We start from the raw sequence: 18,872 nt of genomic DNA, 5'->3' as shown, positions 1-18,872 counted from the left end.
TTATAATAAAATAAATAATAATAATAAATAAATTAAATTAAATAATAAATTAAAATATAGAGGTGTTTTTTTTTTACGTGTAAAGTCCCGGCGGGAAGGTCTTCTCTGTCTGCCCATCAAAGAATCCCCGAAAATTCACTTCCACTGGAGGCTGGAGGAGCAGGCCACCACAACAAAGGGAATCGGTTAAGAGTGTTTTGATTAATGCCAGTTTTGACAGCTGATGGACCATGGAGATGGATATGAAAATGGAAAATAGCTGGCTCCATTGATGCTGAAGCGGAGCTGGCAGCTGTCCAACTCCTGACAACAAAACACCAGACACTCGAACACTCTGGAGCGGCATTTAGCCGCGATATGCAGATAGTTTATATTATTATATCAGGTCGAAAGCCTATAAAAATGTAGCACTATTGCATCTATTTCCATTTCTGAGTATGAGAATAAATATCATAAGTTGGTTATCAATTAATTAAGTTTCAAAATGAGTAACACTCCAAATCAAGTTTTAATTAGTTAAGTTATAATGGTACATTTTAGCCTTAGGCGACCCAAAAGCCTCTGAAAATGTAGCAAAGTTTATATAATCTTTATTTCTTAGGATTACATTAAGAACATTGTAATTAAAGTATACAGGGACTAGATCTAAATACTTTTTTTACAATGTTTTTTAAATTAAGAAATAAAGAGCCAATGGTTTATCAAATTGAGGAACTCTTCCTGATAAAGTTTTAATTAGTCAAGTTTTAATGGTAGATTTTAGCTGTAGGCCACATTTAATCGGTGCTAAAGGCATCGCCCAACCCAAGTTATTTATTCTTTCTGGTTTTGGACCTACATTACACCGAGTGGTGACCCACTGAACCTTTGGGGCGACGGCGACCCACTCAGAACGGGTTGTGCGATTTTCGCCCAAAACGAAAGTTAGTTACGCCATCAGCCAAAAAAAGCGAAGTGTCCAACTTTGGGCATATAAAATGATGGACTTAGAGTGGCTAGTTGACCACTTCACAGACATTCGTCGCACCAAATGGAGGTGCCTTGGATTGTTTTTCTAGTTTCGGTAAGGGTAACCTTGGGCCATCGGCCACTGTGGATACTGGAAGACGGGCTGACCAAAAGGCAAAGACTGGATCGCCCAGAGGCGGATTATGAAACGACAACCAGGATGTCACCGCTGATGATCCGGCGGCAGGGAAGGGGAGGGCGAGGTCCTGAGCCCGGGCCCATTACCTTTCTGGTTCGACATGAAGATCGGGATGAACCGGCCACACCACCTCCTCCTCCGCCTCCTCTTCCGCGGAGACCCACCTCCTCCTTGCCCCAGCGACGCTTCATGAGGCCCCATCATCGGCTGCAGTTGCCCCATCAGTATGTGCAACCAGCGATACCGAAAAGCAGGAGTCACCGACGAGCAGGAAGTCGTCATCTGCCCGTTTTCGATAATGGTCCCGGGGAGAATTCGCTGCAATTGGGCCGGGATAACTACCCCATATTCGTGTACAATGGAACCAGGGGCGAGCTTATACTTAACACCATGCTGAGCCGGCGCCGATATCCCATGCAGGAACCAGTTCCCGGTCAAGTCCTCTATCCACCATCGACGCCCATGTTTCGGCCCAAGCCGATTGTCCAGCGATTCCGTGTGCCAGGACAACGGGAGATGATGAACCTGACCCTAATACCCTTTTATGCCCATGAGGCGGTCAGCGATCCGGGTTTGACTAGCACCAGCACCAGCACCAGCAGCAGCAGCAGCAGCAGCACTCAGCCCACGATTAGCTCTACCACGCCAACTCCACCTCCTCCGTCGTATGAGACGCAGCTGCCCAGGATCGAGGAAATGGTGAGCCGCCTGGGCAAGCGGAAACGGAAGAAGGCCAAGCAGTATGAGGCATTCCATTCGCCCCAAGAAGTGATGCAATGGCAGACTGTGCTGCGTCGATCCACTGGTCACAGCCACAGCAATCACCGGCATTTCGCTGGTGAAAGTGGCGAAACTGGGGAACTGGTGGAGCATCAGCAGTTGGCAGACCTAAGCAACCAGCTCGACGAGGAGGCGGAGGTAGAGATGGATGAACCAGACTGGCTGGCACAACAGGAAGCCGAAACGGAAGTGGAACTACCACTCGAGCAAACGGAAACCTCCACCACCAGCAGCAGCAGCACTGAGCCCTTCCAGATCGTCTACATCGATGAGAGTCTGGAGCGACCGATGGTGGAGGAGCATCGGACCACCAGCAGCAGTCCACCACCACCACCACCACCACCAGTGCCACCACTTGTGCGACAGAGCTCTCGTTATGCACTGAAAAGGGAATACTATGCCTTTCCAGTTTATACGCTGGGTAAACTGCTCCAAAATCCATCCAAGAATCTGCTCGAGAAGAGCGATCGCTCAGCGAGAAGCTCATCGGAACGGGAGCCCAGCACCTGGTTTATCCTGAATTCACGGTGAGTAGGGTTTCTATATCTTTCACTATGTACACTGGTAAAAAAATGATTTGATTAGGAATTTCTTTCATTGTGGTTTTTTATTATTTTATATACCTATATATATGAGTAATATCTTATTTGACTTTTTTGGAATATATTTTAATACCTGAACATTTAATTTAAAATATAAACAATATTAAACTTAAATATAAATTTATTTTGATCAAACTTTTGAACTCCACAGACAGATGTTTTTTTTATATATTTTCGATTTTTTTTTATCAGTATACGAATCCTTCTTATATTTCAGCTACAAGGGACCCCACCACCGCTCACTGGGATCGTCGGATAATCCGACCAAGTACTATACCTCCAAGTACATGGAAAACAGCTTAAGACCCCGCAGATAGAACCCCTTATAAGTCATACATTTAAAAGTGAAGAATAACCGAAGATTAAAGATAATGCACAAGTTGGGGTTTCATTTGGGGTATTGGATGGATCGGGGGAAAAAGAACCTAGAACTCGAAATTAACCAGTGAAAGATTGTGATTATGACAGTGATCCCGAGATGACCATTAACGCCTCTCCATATATATAGCCATTTAGATGGAACCATGAGACAGTTTAGATTGTAATGGGTCGCCTGGTGGAACCGTTTTACAAGCCATAAAGGGCAGTCATAAATTCCTGGTCAACAAAAAAGTCGGGCTCTTGTTCCCTGAAAAGGCGATCGTAAATTGGAAAGTGAAGAATGGGAACCACACCACACACTCTCGATTGAGATACTGATACTGATGGCCCAAAGTTGCATAACGCATCGTGCAAATCGAAGGCGTCGACTGACCCAAATTCCAGAACTCAAAACATAGAAAATCAGAAAGAAAAACAAAATTTCAATGTGTTAAAAAGCAGTAAGGGGGAGGGTGCCGTCCACAGAAAAGTCATCAACACAAATTTTTATGGCCAATCGAATGGATGCGGCCCTTTCAAGGGCCGTGTAGTACCCCGCCTCCTTTTGCGTCAGTGGGTCCATCATTCATTCAATCACTTTGTCAATGATCCGCCTTTCCATGTTGTTGCTGTTCAACCCTGTTCATTATTATTATTGATTTCCCAGCTTAGTTTTCGCTCTGCAGCCTGCAATTAATTTTCTCGTAGTTCTACAAGGGGTCTTCACTCCAAGCTCCAAACTCCAAAACTCCAAACTCTATACTCCCCCCTTCCTAAATTTCCCATTTTCCCCTCTTCTACTGAAGGAAAAACCCGCTTGGTGGCGGCTTTTCTGTTCTGCCCAGCAGCGCCATGGGCCACACAATCGATCCCAAGCGATCCCCATTCCAAGTTTTTATTTTTCGGCTATAAAAGCTCGGGCCGTTTCTCTTATTGGGCTTAGAACAAAGGCAACCGCGAACGCGAGTGGATCGCTTACCTTTTTTTTTTTCAAATTTTTAAACTGTTCCCCAAGGATAGAGGGACATTATCGCAGTGAAGTGTGCTGTACAAATAAAATGTGTCTATATTTTGTGGTATGTGAAATAGAATGGACAAAGGATTGGCTTTAAAATATCCTTTAATATTAAAAAAAAAACAGGACATTTTTTTTAACCAAAAACAAGTGATAATAATCGTAAACACTCACAAAAGTGCGACTTAAAAAAAAATTACTAACTGAAATTAGCTTTTTAATTAAAATTTCTTTTTGAATGTAAATAGTATTAAAAGGACCAATTACAAATTAACCCCAAGTAAGGAAAATAAGTTTTTAAGGGAATATCACTAAAAATGTAGTTTTTGAATACATTAATTCTTAATTTATCAAAAAGTCGCAATTATTCAGTTATCGAACTGCGGCTATTAAAAATACTGAAAGTTAGCTAGTAACTTAAAATGTAACCCTAATATAAAAAAATATTTTTGCATAAATATCACTTTTAACTTAATTAAGAATGATTTATAAATATCACAGCCCAAGGAATTATTAAACTATATCGTGGTTTTATTAAATAAAAAAATTAAGGACATACCCAAATTTATATTTATCCCTGATTTGCCTATTAATGTTTCCTATTTCCTTCTCTTAGATCGCTGTAATCCTGGCTGGTTCCCAACTGTCCAACGCCTTTTGGTGGCCAAAGACAACAACGTGAGTAGATATGGAAATGTAACGCAAGACTGGTTTGCAACTCACCTGTGTCCTGTAGGGAAACCAGGGAGCCAAGTGTTCCGGTGCTGCAGCACATCCCGCTCACCTACTTCCGCACGTACACCTATCAGCCGCTGGGTCCCGGATTCTTTGGCTTCGGAGCTGCCCAGACACCCCTGCTTCCCGGTGGCCAGTACGATCCGTATGCGGTGACCAGCTATGCGGCTGCCCGGCGACATGACTCCTTGTCCCGGCCGGAAGTTACTCCTCCGGCGGGATTGCCCAGTAGCAGTAGCAGTAGCACCACTAGCACCACCACCACTCCAGCTCCAACAACCACGCCGACGACAACGACGACTACTACGACGACGACCACCACTCCGGCACCGACGACAACGAGCAGCACTACAACTACGACGACAACACCACCACCACCACCGCCTAGATCAACCAGTAGCAGTTACTCCGAGGGATCATCCACTTCCAGTTTGATGCGATTTGGTGAATATCCCACGTACAATCGCCGGTTGAGCAACCTCTACAACGGCAGGCCCCAGTATCCGTATCCCGACTACTTTAACTACCAGTCGTCGCATCATAATCTGTTGTCGGATCAAGGCGCCAGCGGCAGTCGCATCCAATTTGTGCCCTGCATGTGTCCAGTGAGTGTGCCCAGTTTGGTCTCATCCTCGCCGGTGGCCACAGTGTCTCCCCATCTGGCCACCACATCCACCAGTGTCTACCAGTCCCAGCCGGTGGCGCGTCACATCGATAGCAAGGAAGTGGAAGTGGAAGCGGATGCTGATGGCGAGACAGAAAGCGAGGGAGAGGAGGAGGAGGACGACGGGGAGGAGGAGCAGGGACAGGAGGAGGGTGCCACCAAGGACCAGCCGGAAACGCAGGAGACGACTTCATATAGTCCCGCCTAATTTAGTTCAGCCCGCATCCGTAGTATTAAGCACCACTCCTCGACTGATTTGTCACTATCTCGGGGGTGTCCCAGAAATCTCTTTCAAACAATTTTCAATCGTGTGTCACAGGAACTTTCAATTTTGACTAAACAAACGCGCAAAAAACGAAAAAAAAAATGCCTAAAAGTGGGCTACAAATTTGCAAGCCAATATCAAGTTTTAGTGACCCAAAAACCTTAAAAAAAATCATCCTAAGAATGAACTTTTCGTGTGTAAAATTGTGCGAAATTTCTGGGATATCCCTGTACATACAAACAAATGCCTGCCGAAAGATCATCATTTTTTTTCACTAGTATTTATAGATGTTAAAATAAAGAGCAAAGGCCTGGAATAATAAGAAAATTAGTTTAATTTAATGGATAACCATGTTATAAAATTTAAAGACATTGGTTTTCACATTGATTTCATGTTCTTTTATTGATTCATATTCGTATGCTCCATCAATTACATTTACACATTTAAATTGTATTTATCAATATTCTAATACTTTGCGCTTGCTGTACGGATTTCAACTAGCCCCGAGCCAAGATCCTTGAACTCCGCCTTATCCTTATCCTTCTTCTTATCGATCCCTAAAAGCCGCTTTCCTCCACATCGAACGACTTGACCCTCAATTAGTGGAGGACGCCTATCCGTCAATCATCAATTCAACAATTACAATTACATTTACTTAACTAGATGAACTTGTGCTTCGAGTCTTTGAAGTTGAAATTAGCTTGCGATTCGCTGAAAACTCCGCCGGTTTTCCACTCCGATTTTCATTTCGGAGAGGGGGGTTGGGGATAGGGGGGGGGGGGGGGGGGCGTCAAAGTGGTCTAAACGTAGTTAATGCATAGGTAGTACAATACAAAAAGGAGTTAAGTGTACAACTAATCGGGGGAAAATATATAATCAGTCGTTTAAGTTTTTAGATATACATGTATACATACATCGATATATAAATATAGTCATAAATATAAACTGCATTCAAATACAATTACGAGTACAATTACACCTAAGCTTGGGGGTCTGAACAATCGAAGAGTTACGAGCTAGAGTACCTGGGCGTAGTCCCCCCGGAGGGACTGGGCCCCAACTAACAAAAAAAATGCATCTTACCTACTACTAAGATCGTACGGATCGTACTTAGTGCTAAGTCTGCTGCGCATGCGCTCGTATAGAATCTTTTCCTCGTTTGTTTGTGTTTTTTTGCAGGTCTGCTTAATGTTTGCATGTTTGCTCGTTTGTTTGTTTGTTTGCTTGTTTTGCTTTGTGTGTTACAGTTGCTTTCGTTTGTGGACTTATGTGGTAAAGAAATTGCATTAATATGGCCTATCAATATATCTGATGAATATACGTATCCTAAGCCTTCTTCTTTAGATATTCTGCTCATTCCAAATAGCTATAGCCTTCCTCTGTTTGCCTGTCCAAAAAAAAAAAAAATTACATTTATCTTTGCTTATAAGATATGGTTATTTGTTTTTCTTTTGCATTTCTTCTCATGTCGTTTTTTTCTTGTTTGTTTTGTGTTTCTCTTGAACTTTTTCTCTTCGTTTTATCTACTTAGACCACCACCGATTGCATCGGTGTTTCGTCCTCGCCTTCAAACTTCAAACTTCTAGATTAACTAGTTTTTATCGCACACACAATTAAAAAAAAAAAAAATAAACATAAAACATAACCTTTTGTCGTTTTAAATATAATGAGATTGCGCCAGACTAAACGCGTATGTAGATCACTCGCACACTCACAGTCACTCAAAAAAGTTCAAGCTGCCTGCCACACGCCCTGAACACACTTGGAAATCATTTGTATAACTCTACCGGACGCCACGAATCGATTTATCACAGGATCCGGATCCGGATCCGGATTCGATTCGATAGCGCCCCTTTTCGATTAAATGCCATTGCTTGGAGGCGTGGCGGACAGCACTGCAATCACAATGCACACTCGTAAATAAATACTAAAAAATAGGAGCAAAGTCATGCTGGGAAACACAGTGGTAAAACACAGGCTAAAACTAATGCCCTTCTCACACTCTACTGAGTATTGGTGTTTTAGTTTTCTTGTCTCAATTTAAAATATCCAATCAATGCAAATGTCTTGTGAGCCTAGTACTAAAAATGATACAGATTAAAGAGGCCCAAGAGACACTTCCATATACATATATATAAAAACATTTTCAACTAAAACAAGAACATTAAAACACAAACACCCACAATACAGTGTGAGTAGTACATAAATGCTCGCAAATCTCAGATCTCTCGTAACTATAAACTATAACTAAATGCATACAGGATAACCTAAGCGAATGTCTGTTATTTAGTAATATGTATATATTTATATATATCCCTGTAGCAGCGCATCGTCGGAGAGCTGGAGGGGCTGAGGGCCGGAGGTCCTGCTGGATCAGTCTGATATGTGGGTGTGGATGTGGGTGTCCTCCTCCATATGTTGATCGTAGATTCGATTCAATTCGATTCGTTTCACCCCCAGCCAAGCCCCCAGCTCTGTCTCCCATTTCCGGATCACCTTGTCGCCTTCTCAGTTTCATCCACATCCTCATGCCAATCCTCATCTTCGTTTTCCTCGTCGTGGACAAACCTAGACAAAGGTCTCGCGGATGACGGTGCCGTTGCTACTGGTGCTTAGATCTTAGAACTCGGTTGATTGTCAGACAAACGACGAGAAGCCGGGCAGTGGTGCCCTCGATCTGGCCATATTATTGACGATAATCTGGCCACCATTGAGGCTCATCACTGCACTGCCCTCCGGCTCTGAGTCGGTGTAGCTGGAGTAGTTTCGCACCGGCTTGGTCTTCTTCCACGACTGCCGCAGCGAGTCGTTCACATTGGCATAGTGATTCACAAAGGAGTGCGGATCGCTGCGTACGCTCTCGTTTTCGCTCTCCGAGTGCTGCAAAATAAATGCAAAATATTCAAATTAATTGTCGTTCCAATCATACATTTCATTGTTGAAAACTCAAGCCATTATACAAACTGAAAAACATGAGGGAAACACAATCTAGTCCACATGTCTTGAGCATAATAATCATCAAGCAGGCAAACGGTCCTTAGTAAAATATGTTTGTTTATGATATATTGATTGCTGGTTGCTTTCAAAAACCATAATAAATTTTAAATTTAGTTGGGTTAGTAGGTTTAGTTACAATCTTAACATAAAGTTTGGTTCTGCTTTAGCTGGCAGTCTTTACAAGACATTTTCTCTACATAGATTTTGTAAGCATGAATTTAAAATTTATGTGGTTTATTATTCAAGTTAACTGAAAAAAAAAAAACCAATTGGGAATTTGGTTTTGTTTTAATTGACAGTTTTTGAAATAAAAGTTCTTTAAAAAGATTTTGTTTGCAAGAATTTGAAAATTAATTAAATTATTAATATAAATACTCAAGTTATCTTAAATTAACCAATTTTGCAATTTGGTTTTGTTTCTTTTGGGTTAGATTCTCTTAAAGCAGTCCTTTAAAGACATTATCTGCACATAGATTTTGTTAGCATGAATTTGAAATTCAGTTGGGTTAGTAGGGTTTGTTATTACTATCTTAAAAGCAGTCTATTCAAGTTAACTACGGTTCTGTTTTAGTTGGCAGTCTTTTGAAGACATTCGCTCTACATTTCGTTGGCATATTTTACTTGGTCTCTGTTTTTCCCTCAACTCACCTGCGATGCCTCCGAACTGCTCACCTCCGAGGGCTTCTCGGTCACGCTGCTGTCGTCCGGATTCTCGTCGTAGCACTTTAGGCTCTCCTCGTCGCTGTGGTATGCCACGGAGGCGGGCGAGGGGCGTGGCGGACTCTTGCCGAGATGGACACCCGGCGGTGGTCGATTGGTGGACTTCCTGCCCAAGGTTCCCAATGTGCCGCTGCGCAGAGTGCCCACACTGTTCAGGGTGCCTGTGCCGACGCCGTGACGAGAGCGATACAACTCCAGAGCCAACTCCTGTCGCTCGTCAATGGACATGGCCATGGATTCCTCCAGAGTCTTTTGTGCCTCCTCTGTAAGTTGGTTAATTAGTTAGCGCAATTCTTTTGTTATTGCAATCCCAAGCCCCTTCTTACGTTTGTATTTGTAGCTCTTGCTCTTGACACACAACACTGCAATGACCATCACAATGATCACAATCGAAGTGGCCGCCAGAGAGACCATGAACCATGTTTGCCGATAGAAGGGCTTGTGCTGCAGGTAACCGTATTCCAGGTGCAGTTTCGAGGGCGTCAGGATCGAGTCCTTGGAGTACACGGGAAACGAAATGCCGTACCGATTGTAGGCAATCACCCGGAATGTGTACGCCGTCGAGGGCATCAAAATGTGATAGCTGACCGTAAAGTCCTGCATCATGCCCTTTCGTGTCTGCTCGATTTTCGTCCAGCGGGAGTCGTCTGTGATTGACAGGAGATAAGTGTAAAGTTTCCGATTGCAAATTATTTAAATATTGTGGCAAACTAAAGACGGTCAACTAAATTTCAGGAAATTATATTGATTTAGGTAAATAGGAACGCAAAAGTTAAGTGATGAAACTTAGAAAATAATCAATAAATGTATTAATTTTAGTAAGGCTTTATTTATTATTAGGTTTTCAAATAGATAAAGTTTGAATTTGAATTTATTGGACTGATACCAATGAGGAAATTTGGAGAATAATCAGTTAATGTATTAATTTTATTAGGCTATTATATATTGGTTAATGTCAAGTCAGTCATAATTAATGATATAGTTCCGGTCAGGATGGGATTATTCATGTGAAATAATTAATTTTGAGTAGCTCTGTTATTACTGTGTTACTATGATTACTTAAATTCTAATTTCTACGGCACTGCAATACTTACAAACAAATGACGGCTCTCCTTTTTCTACGCAAGCAAAGGAGTATTTATGTTATTATAGTTTTTGGAAAGAATTTGTCATTTTAGAAACCAAGTCACCAAAGAGTAATCGAATGCAAATTAGGGGGAGATCCAAAGAGAATACGAAGAGATCATGTGGTAAATGCAAGTCCAAAACCAGTTCTACAATTTTCAGTAGGGAAAACGCGACAAACTTACCTCGCTTCTTGGCCTCAATTAGATAGCCCAGAATGGGACCCCTGCCCGACGGCCCATTGATCCAGTGCATCTCGACGCTGGACAGCGTCTTGGTCAGGATGAGATCACGCGGCGCTACCGGTGATCCATCTTGGGGTCCAGTCGTCACATTCTCACTCACACCCGGTCCGTAATCCACGGACGTTTGAGCACGGACCGTAAACGTGTAGGTGACCTCCTCCTCCAGATTTTGCACACGAAGTGTGGTATTCGATACCTTTTGTTTCACCTGCTTGCTAAACTCTGTGGGTAAAAACAATCATTGTTTGTATGATTCAAATCAAATAAGTCGCTGATCCCTAGATAAACTAGATGATAGATGGTTAGAACTTACTCTCGTTCTCCTCGGTGGTCTCGTAGGTGACCAAGTATCCCAGGATCTCGCCGTTGAGGAACTTTGGTGCATCCCAGGTGACCTCCAGGCTCTGCATGGTGATGTCCGAAAATCGAAGATGAAGCGGAGCACTCGGTACTCCTGGCAGTGTTTTCACGGTGATCGGCGCTGATCTCGGTCCATCTCCGGCCGGATTGAAGGCCAGCAACTGGATGCGATACTCGGTGAACTTGTCGAGGAACACCAGACTGTGCGAGGTGGCTGTGGCCGAGACCACCTCGATTTCCTCCTCCCACTTGCGACCGGGCTCCAAGGCTTGCGGTGAGTAGGTGACCAGATAGTAGATCTTGTAGCCCAGGATGTCACCATTCTGCATGCTCTGCTTGGGTGGCTTCCACAGTAAACGCACTTCGGTGCTGGAAATGGGGGCTGCATCAACGGCTCTCGGTTCTCCGGTGGGCACCGCTTCGCCCACATAAACCGCTGCCGGGGGCGTTGCCGGTCCAGGACCTTGTGAGTTAAAAGGCAACACCACAATCTCATAGTTGCGATCCTGTTGCAGATCCGACAACACCACACTGTTCTCATTGATGCCGTGCACATCGGTTTTGGGTGTGGACTGCAGGGCAGTCGGGAAGTCAGAAAGCTGTTGATACAGAATCCTGTAGCCACCAGTTCCGGCATCACCATTCCACATTCCCGTCTCCAGGGCACTCCACTGCACCCTCACCGATGTTGTGGTGATGGGCACCACCTTTAGGCCCCCAACTCCGGCTGCCGGGGCAGCGGGCAGAGTTCGCACCACCACACTTTCCCGACTAAAGGCCGATGGGCCCAGATCATTGGTGGCCTGTATACGAAACTGGTAGGTCATGTAGGGTCTCAGACCCAAGGCTGTGTAGGAACTGAGTAGTGGATCCACTCTCTCTGGCAGTGGCTGCCATCGGCCCTCATTTTCGCGCATCTCCACGGTGTAGTAACGAAGTGGGGCAAAGCCGTCCCTTCCCGGTGTCCAACTGAAGGTGATCTGATGGGCCTGAATCTGGCTGCGTGATATCTGCGGCACAGACGGCGCCTGCGGTCGCTCCCTATTATTTGTGGTGTACACCAGGGCAGTGGCTATCTTACCCCATCCCAGACGCGTTTGGGCCGTACAACTGAAGCTGTAATACTTTTCGGGAAGTAAACCGGTGGCTCGGAATGTCCGATCGGAGGGTGGAAACTCTCGACTGTAGTTCAGCATGGCACTACCGTTCAGGGTATAGGTTACCTGATAGGCCAAGATCTCTCCGTTGGGATCCATGGGCACATCCCAAATGATGCGGGCCATTGTTAAGGTGACGTCGGGAAAACTCACATTCGACGGAACGCCAGGCGTATCCTCAAAGGTCTGTACCCTAATGGGTGGAGTGCTTAGAGCACCATTACCCAATCTCGTGTAGGCCAAGACCTGAACGTGATACACCACGAACTTCTTGAGTTCGGTGAGGGTAGTGGTGAAGGTGGCATTGTTCGGTATCGTCTTGTGCAGCACCTGTTGGCCCCCACGATCTGCGGCGGCATAGAACACCTTGTAGCCATCAATCTGACCGTTCCTATGTTGTCGCGGCACTTCGCCCCATCGCACAACCACCGTGGTGGACGATGTGGCATTCGCCTGGACATCCAGGGGTCCATAGCTGGGAACAGCTTCACGGGTTCGCTCTATCGCAGTGCCACTCTCCTTCGAGCAACCCACATCGTTGCAGGCATTCATTATCACCTCGTACAGGGTCCACTCCTCCAGACCATCCAGCACATGCGAGTTGGCTGTGTGATCTTCGATTACCACCGAACGGGGCAAGTACTTGACGGTTCCCGGGGTCTTGACCAACTGCTTGTAGGATATATTGTAACCCCGGGGATTGCCATACCACTCCGTTTGTTGCAATGGAATCCAGCGAACTCTCAGCTGCTGAGCACTCATTGCCCTCACGGTTACATTGAATGGTGGATGCTTGGGCCTGGCCTGGATGGTTTGGAAGTCTTTGGTGGCCTCCGAGGGTTTCGAACTGCCAACCACATTGCTGGCACTCAGCCTCAGCCGGTATTGGGTGAATGGCACCAAGCCAGTGACCGTCAAGGTTTCAGCATCGGGATCATTGATCTCACAAATGGTGAACCACGTCATATTCCTCGCTGTCTGACCCTCGACCTTCCACTTGGTAATGCTGGAGTTGCCATCGAAGCCCGGCGTGAATTGTAGCACAACGGAGAAGGCTTCGATATTGGATAGCGCTAGACTGGTGGGTGCATGTGGCAGAACTGGCTCTACACCAGACTGAATGGTGGCTGTTTTTGGAGCTCCACTGCCAACCCGTGTCCACGCGAAGATCTCAAACCAATAGTGCGTGGTGGCCTGCAATTGGTTGACCGTCAGCTCGGTATCGTCCGCTGTTAGATTAAAAGATTTCAAAGTATCCGGACGATCCTTGACTTGGTAGCGAACCGTATAGCCCGTGAGTATACCGTTGGAGAAGCGTGGTGGTGCCCAGAGAACTTTCACCGACCGATCGGACACGTCGTCGAAATGCAGAGCGGTTATCTCATCGGGCACATCATCCTGGGTCATCACTGGCACTTGAACGCTGGCCACACCATCGCCGGGATCCGTAAAGCAGAGCACACTGATGTTGTATTCGGAAAATTTCTCCAGACCTCCCAGTATGGCCGTCTGTTCCGCCAGTGGATCGATCAAACTCGGGGGCACAGTCATCATGCGCCTTTCGATATCCTTCCACTCCCCATCGATCAGCCGACGTTGCCAGGCCTGAATCTTGTAGCCCTGATTGATGCCATTTATCTGCTGCGGATTGGGTGGTGTCCATCGACATCTGGCCGCTGTTGAATTTATGGCCTCCACTTTCACATTCGTGGGCGGTGCTTCGGGTACGCCCTCTTTGGTCTTGATCTTGGAACCCTCGGTGTAGACACCCACGCCCATGTTGTTATATGCCGCTATCTGTACAATGTAATCCTTCCAGGTGATCAGCTCTTGGATCAGAAAGTTGCGTTGCGCTTCGTTTGTGATATTTTGGTAGGACCACGGCACATTGTTGTAGCCAAAAAGGCGGTAACGTAGGATATAGCCCAGGATCTGGCCATTGCGATGCTCCTCCAAAGGCGGTTGCCACTGCGAGATAATCTCCGACATGGAGCGCGCGGATCCAACAAAACCCACCGGTGGACCGGAAGGAGCTAAATTTAAAAAAACATTATTAGTGGACATTTATTAAAGACGCAAAGTCCATTTAATGGAGAGTCTGTACTTCTCTCTGGGGATTTTTTGTTTTTATCTGTGTGTGTGTGTGTGTGTGTGATTCGTGTGAGTGGCGTTTTAAGGGGGCGTGAATCTGGGCTATATGTATATACCTCGGTGAAGCGGAAACTCTACGCGCGGGCGAGCGACCAACGGCGATTTTCAAATTTCATTTTCGTGATTTCAACGATAGCAGTTAAGAGTACAATACATATACAGGGTATTCAGCATTAGTTCTTTACACTATACAGAGCTATATCTGGGCTATATATCAGTATGTATATAATTTAATGCTTAATTATAATCAGTAGGAACAAAGTAAGATATAAATTAAAAAATCAGTCTTTAAACTAGTAAAAAAAAATAAAATGTTGAGAAGTCTAAATAAAACTATTTAAAGACATTAATTCGATCTTTAAGCCATCTAATAAGAAAAAAAAATGTAGCACTAAATACAAAAGCTTTCAATTGGTTTATGAACAAATAAGATTTCAATAAATAACAAAAATTTGTTTCTGATTAATATACACAAATTATTGTAAATTAACTTAGGAAAAGCAATACAACACACACACAATATACGTTACGATACAAGTACGAGATGCACAAAATGAGGATGCAAAAATCCTAGAAGCGGGGATCATTTGCGGGATCTGGCGGGATAACTTACCTTCTTGGGGCAGTTCGACGACATTACTGGGCTCCGATGGAGAACCCTCGCCTACGCGATTCACGGCACTAACCCTAAACTGATAGACGGTGGCGGCCTTGAGGTTCTCGAGCAGGATCCATCGTTGATCCGCTGAGACATTGCTCAGTTCGGTGATCCAGTTGAGCAGAGGGTCTGGAACTGGACCTACGAATTTTTCTGTGATGTTAATGTGTTTGGAAAAAAACAGCAGGCGGGAATTTTATGGTGTAGTGAGTGGGGGTGAATGGGAGATAGAGATTGGTGTTATGGTGTACGATAGTTGGTGAACCACATGTGTGGTATATTATAAATTGGTGAAAAGTGTGTAGAATACAGCGTGTTCCGTGTGGTGATGTTGTTGTTGTTGTTGTTGTTGATGTTGTAGTGATCGCGATGAAAACAAAGTGCAAAACAACAAATTACAATCGAAAATAAGACAACAAATGTACAAATAAGTTATCATTAATAAATACAATATATAAAACAATTAATTTACAATTCGAAATGTTTCGGTTCGTTCCAGTTTTTGGTGGTGTTCAAAGTAAATTAAATGGAAGAAAAGAGAGAACAAAAGAAACGCATCAAAATCTTGGTTTCCTTTGTGTTGTCTGTAATGAGTTCCTAACTAAATGAGGTGGTTGATGGTTCCTCTTGAACTGTAATTTAACCAACAGTTGCCACTTTATATTGTAGATAAGATATAAATATCTAAAGTGTGCTGATCCTGTCGGTAAACAATTCAAATCATTTTAAAGTCCTCGTGTTCAAGTTTTCTATTGAACACCAACGAAACATGCATTCTGTTCTGTGTGATTAAACTAACATTCGTTGTGTTCATAATATTATTAATATCTAACCAATGAATACAGGACACTTAAACCTTTTAAGAAAAATCTATAAAATTGTATTTAGGTAGTATTAATGTATTTTCAGTTGAATTAAGTATCTAAAATGAGATTGTAGAAAACCAAATCAACTCAAATCAAATCAATTTATAACTATATATATACTTAACATTAATGAGTTTTCTGTTTTGTATACAATAAAAGTATATGTGACTCAGTATATATTGCGATGTGGCCACATTTTTCTGTCCCATCATTTTTGCTTATAAATGGCAACCGTGTACGCTTTCACCCTTTCCCTCCGTTTTCATAAGTCATAAATCCAATGCTAACCAAAACCACCGCAACCCACAAACTCTACGCTACCGAAAAATATGTATGTAGATAAAAGTGGCCAAAACGAGACTTACCCAATTCGGAGACCTCACGTCGCTGGATAATAAATTTGGATATTGGACTGTTGCCATCGAATCCCGGTGTCCAGGAAACGTTGATGCTGCGCTGTTGCGGCTCCGGCAGCCGTTCCACCTTCACGTTGCTGGGCGGAAATGGTAGCTCGATGACGCTGAGGCGGGCGGCCCGCGTCTCATTTCCCCCGGGAGAGGTGACCACACAGGCATAGCTGCCCACATCGCTGGCCCGCACCGCCTGGATCTCCAGTTGACCGTCCGCCTGGACGCCAATGCGCTGCGAATTACTGATGGGCGTCGACGACTGACCCTCGCGATACCAGTCAATGTTGTACGGAACACTGGGATCACTGGACACCTTGCACTGCAGGGTGGCCGTAAGGCCAAGCAGCACCGTTGTGTCCACCGGCGGCTGGATGATTTGTGTCCGCACTGCGGGAAAAAAGAGGAAAAAACGGCACAAAAATAAGAGGACTTTCTCTGGACAGGAGACAGGCTATGGAATACGGTAGACCGGAGGGATGGAACACATTAACAACACGGCAATGCAGATTAAACGACCCGCAAGTCGTGTGGCAAATGACAAGTCGCGACAGTTCCGCCCACTTTTATTGCCCCTCTACCGGACGACACATCCTCCTCCTCCTAGTCTTTCAACTGCCTCCCTTGGCTTATCCCTTAGCCCGGAGAGAATTCAAGGCGCCAAGGAGCAGGTGAGGGAAATGAAGTTTAAAGGCCCCAAAACTGACACACAAAGCCTGTATGGCAAACACCCTGGATTCGGTGGGTTTTGGGGAGTCCTTTTTTGGTAGATCGGTAAATATGCAACAATTTATTGAATCTGGCTGTCTGGTGGCTACACTATGAAAGACGACCTTTTTTTTTTACTGCACACATTAAAACTCCTCTTTAGGTAATTTAAAATCTTTGTTACTACTTAATCTTTGCTACCAACTATAAATTTATATTTCATATGTTTATTTAATTAAGCAAGACATTAATTTATTATATTATATTTACATTGATTGCTACCACAAGTAAACGTTTTTTAGTTTCCTCATCTGTTTCATATCAAACGGTATTTCATAGTCTTTGAGCACACACAGCACACTTGCAGGCATGTGCCCCCTTCGTTTGTTCCCTTTATGTATGGCTTTCTCTTTTGATTTTATTTATTTTATGCTTTGCTTTTTCTTCCTTTTTTCTTTGCTCTCGCTTGGCATTTCTTTTTTAGCCCATTTCAGTCACTTGGTGGCCCGCATGCATCAAAAGTTCAACGCGCCCCGTGGCCCAGACATTGTTGGTGCTGTATGGTGGTTCTGCCGGTGGTGTTGGGTTCCGCTGGTGTTATAGTTGTTCTTGTTGTTGTCGGTCTGTTTGCCATAAGCCAAGTTGTTCCCCATATGGGATGAGATGAACTGCACTGCACTGCACTGAATAGCGGTAGCGAAAAGTTCACAAATGAACCTGGTCTACCCCTTTAACCGGCCGTCAGTAGTGGATACTCTGGATAACGGGGTAATTCAAAACTGGGCTTAAAACATTATTTCGTAATAGGCAATTGATAATTTTTCGAACTATTTAAACTATATACGTCATTTTAGATGGCTAACTGATTAGATACTATAAGTCGGTCCACCAGGGGGCGCCAAATGTTTTTGCAATATTGTTCGAAAGAAAAATGCCTCTAATGACAAACATTTTTCGAAAAAAAAGAGTATTTAAAACTTCGTTATGCGCCTACAATGAACTTCTTTGCGTCTTTCTTTTTTATTTCTTTGTCGGACTTGGGCACTGTGTTTTATGCAACACACAAATAAAGCCAGGAGGCGGTTCGTTGGGTTAAAGGGATGATGGAAAACTGCCATCAGCGCCGCCGGTGGCCAAAGTCCGGAGTCCACGGCCAGCATTCCGGCGTTTTGCCAATTAGCCGCACATTGATGCGGCCTTTTAGGACCACACCACAACACCACAACACACTCGTGTGCTCAGGGCCAAAAATATTGCATGTGCAAATCAACTTTAATTACACAAACAACACAATGGACAGCAGCAGAGCGGCAGGCAGGCAGGCAACAACAACAAAAGCCCTTAAAAAAATCATTTGAAGCTTTTGGATTTTCTAGTTTTCTGGCGCTCACGCAAAAAGTCAAAGCCATATGCACATTTAACATAGACACATGTGCGCAAATGTATGGCTGAATATTTTTCGAATTATCCCAAAAGCAATTGACGCTGCCCAGGAGGGAGCACTTCAAACGGAACCCATCGTTTTGGTTGTTGGCATTATTATTCTGTCCTGTTGTTGCTGTGGCTGTGCTGCGGCTTTGATGACATACATTATTATCATTGGACCATGCATTTTAGTTGATTTGATGCGATGTTAGGGACAACACTAACGCACAGTTAACCTACATACAAATACACGGGAAAAAAAAACTGAACAAATCGGTGAGCAAATCCATTTAGCAAGAAATGGAACGAAGTTACCTAATTATTTCGATAATTTTCTTTTCCATACACAATATCCATAGATTTTTAGCAGCAGTAAAAAGTAATATTTTTCTGCTTGTGCACCAAAATGTCATTGCCAATCTTATGGCAATGGAGAGATAGCTATGCATAAAAAATAGTGAGTGGAGCCAAAACAGGTGCACAAA

General features: G+C 44.1%; 3 protein-coding genes across 20 annotated transcripts in view; 2 read left to right on the top strand and 1 right to left on the bottom strand.

Moving 5' to 3' along the window:
* Positions 1-1,030: 1,030 nt before the first annotated feature.
* Positions 1,031-2,846, top strand: LOC128265910 (uncharacterized). The gene is made up of 2 exons (XM_053002139.1): positions 1,031-2,454; positions 2,747-2,846. Exons 1-2 carry the CDS (start codon positions 1,031-1,033, stop codon positions 2,844-2,846), a joined length of 1,524 nt encoding a protein of 507 aa, XP_052858099.1.
* Positions 2,847-3,843: 997 nt separating this feature from the next.
* LOC128265916 (uncharacterized protein DDB_G0290587) lies at positions 3,844-5,700 on the top strand. Its single transcript, XM_053002163.1, has 3 exons — positions 3,844-3,965; positions 4,521-4,582; positions 4,641-5,700. The coding sequence occupies exons 1-3, from the start codon at positions 3,948-3,950 to the stop codon at positions 5,509-5,511; spliced, it is 951 nt and encodes a 316-aa protein (XP_052858123.1). The 5' UTR covers positions 3,844-3,947; the 3' UTR covers positions 5,512-5,700.
* A 243-nt stretch (positions 5,701-5,943) lies between these two features.
* Positions 5,944-18,872, bottom strand: part of LOC128265914 (protein sidekick) — an 80,301-nt gene continuing 67,372 nt past the window's right edge. For 5 of the 18 annotated variants that reach the window (XM_053002144.1, XM_053002153.1, XM_053002152.1 and 2 more), the window contains 9 exons: positions 16,213-16,644; positions 14,937-15,134; positions 14,380-14,397; positions 10,969-14,205; positions 10,596-10,877; positions 10,380-10,403; positions 9,612-9,932; positions 9,214-9,548; positions 5,944-8,448 (listed from right to left, as the gene is read on the bottom strand). In XM_053002144.1, the coding sequence (XP_052858104.1) occupies positions 8,206-8,448; positions 9,214-9,548; positions 9,612-9,932; positions 10,380-10,403; positions 10,596-10,877; positions 10,969-14,205; positions 14,380-14,397; positions 14,937-15,134; positions 16,213-16,644 (5,090 nt within the window). In that variant the 3' untranslated portion in view covers positions 5,944-8,205. Of the gene's footprint in view, positions 8,449-9,213; positions 9,549-9,611; positions 9,933-10,379; positions 10,404-10,595; positions 10,878-10,968; positions 14,206-14,379; positions 14,398-14,936; positions 15,135-16,208; positions 16,645-18,872 lie in introns of those variants that run through there. The other 13 variants (XM_053002151.1, XM_053002156.1, XM_053002159.1 and 10 more) reach the window with 10 other exon arrangements.

The sequence above is a fragment of the Drosophila gunungcola genome, unplaced genomic scaffold, assembly GCF_025200985.1.
Source record: "Drosophila gunungcola strain Sukarami unplaced genomic scaffold, Dgunungcola_SK_2 000176F, whole genome shotgun sequence".
Taxonomy (NCBI): domain Eukaryota; kingdom Metazoa; phylum Arthropoda; class Insecta; order Diptera; family Drosophilidae; genus Drosophila; species Drosophila gunungcola.
Note: the sequence above shows the minus strand (reverse complement) of the source record. Positions and strands in the feature narration are given on the sequence as shown.

Bases quoted from the DNA above. Each gene is read 5' to 3' on its own strand.
- LOC128265916 (XM_053002163.1), top strand. The intron at 4,583-4,640 runs GTGAGTAGATAT...TGTGTCCTGTAG, and splicing joins TGGTGGCCAAAGACAACAAC to GGAAACCAGGGAGCCAAGTG.
- LOC128265910 (XM_053002139.1), top strand. From the start codon at position 1,031: ATGGAGGTGCCTTGGATTGTTTTTCTAGTTTCGGTAAGGGTAACCTTG. The intron at 2,455-2,746 runs GTGAGTAGGGTT...CTTATATTTCAG, and splicing joins TGGTTTATCCTGAATTCACG to CTACAAGGGACCCCACCACC.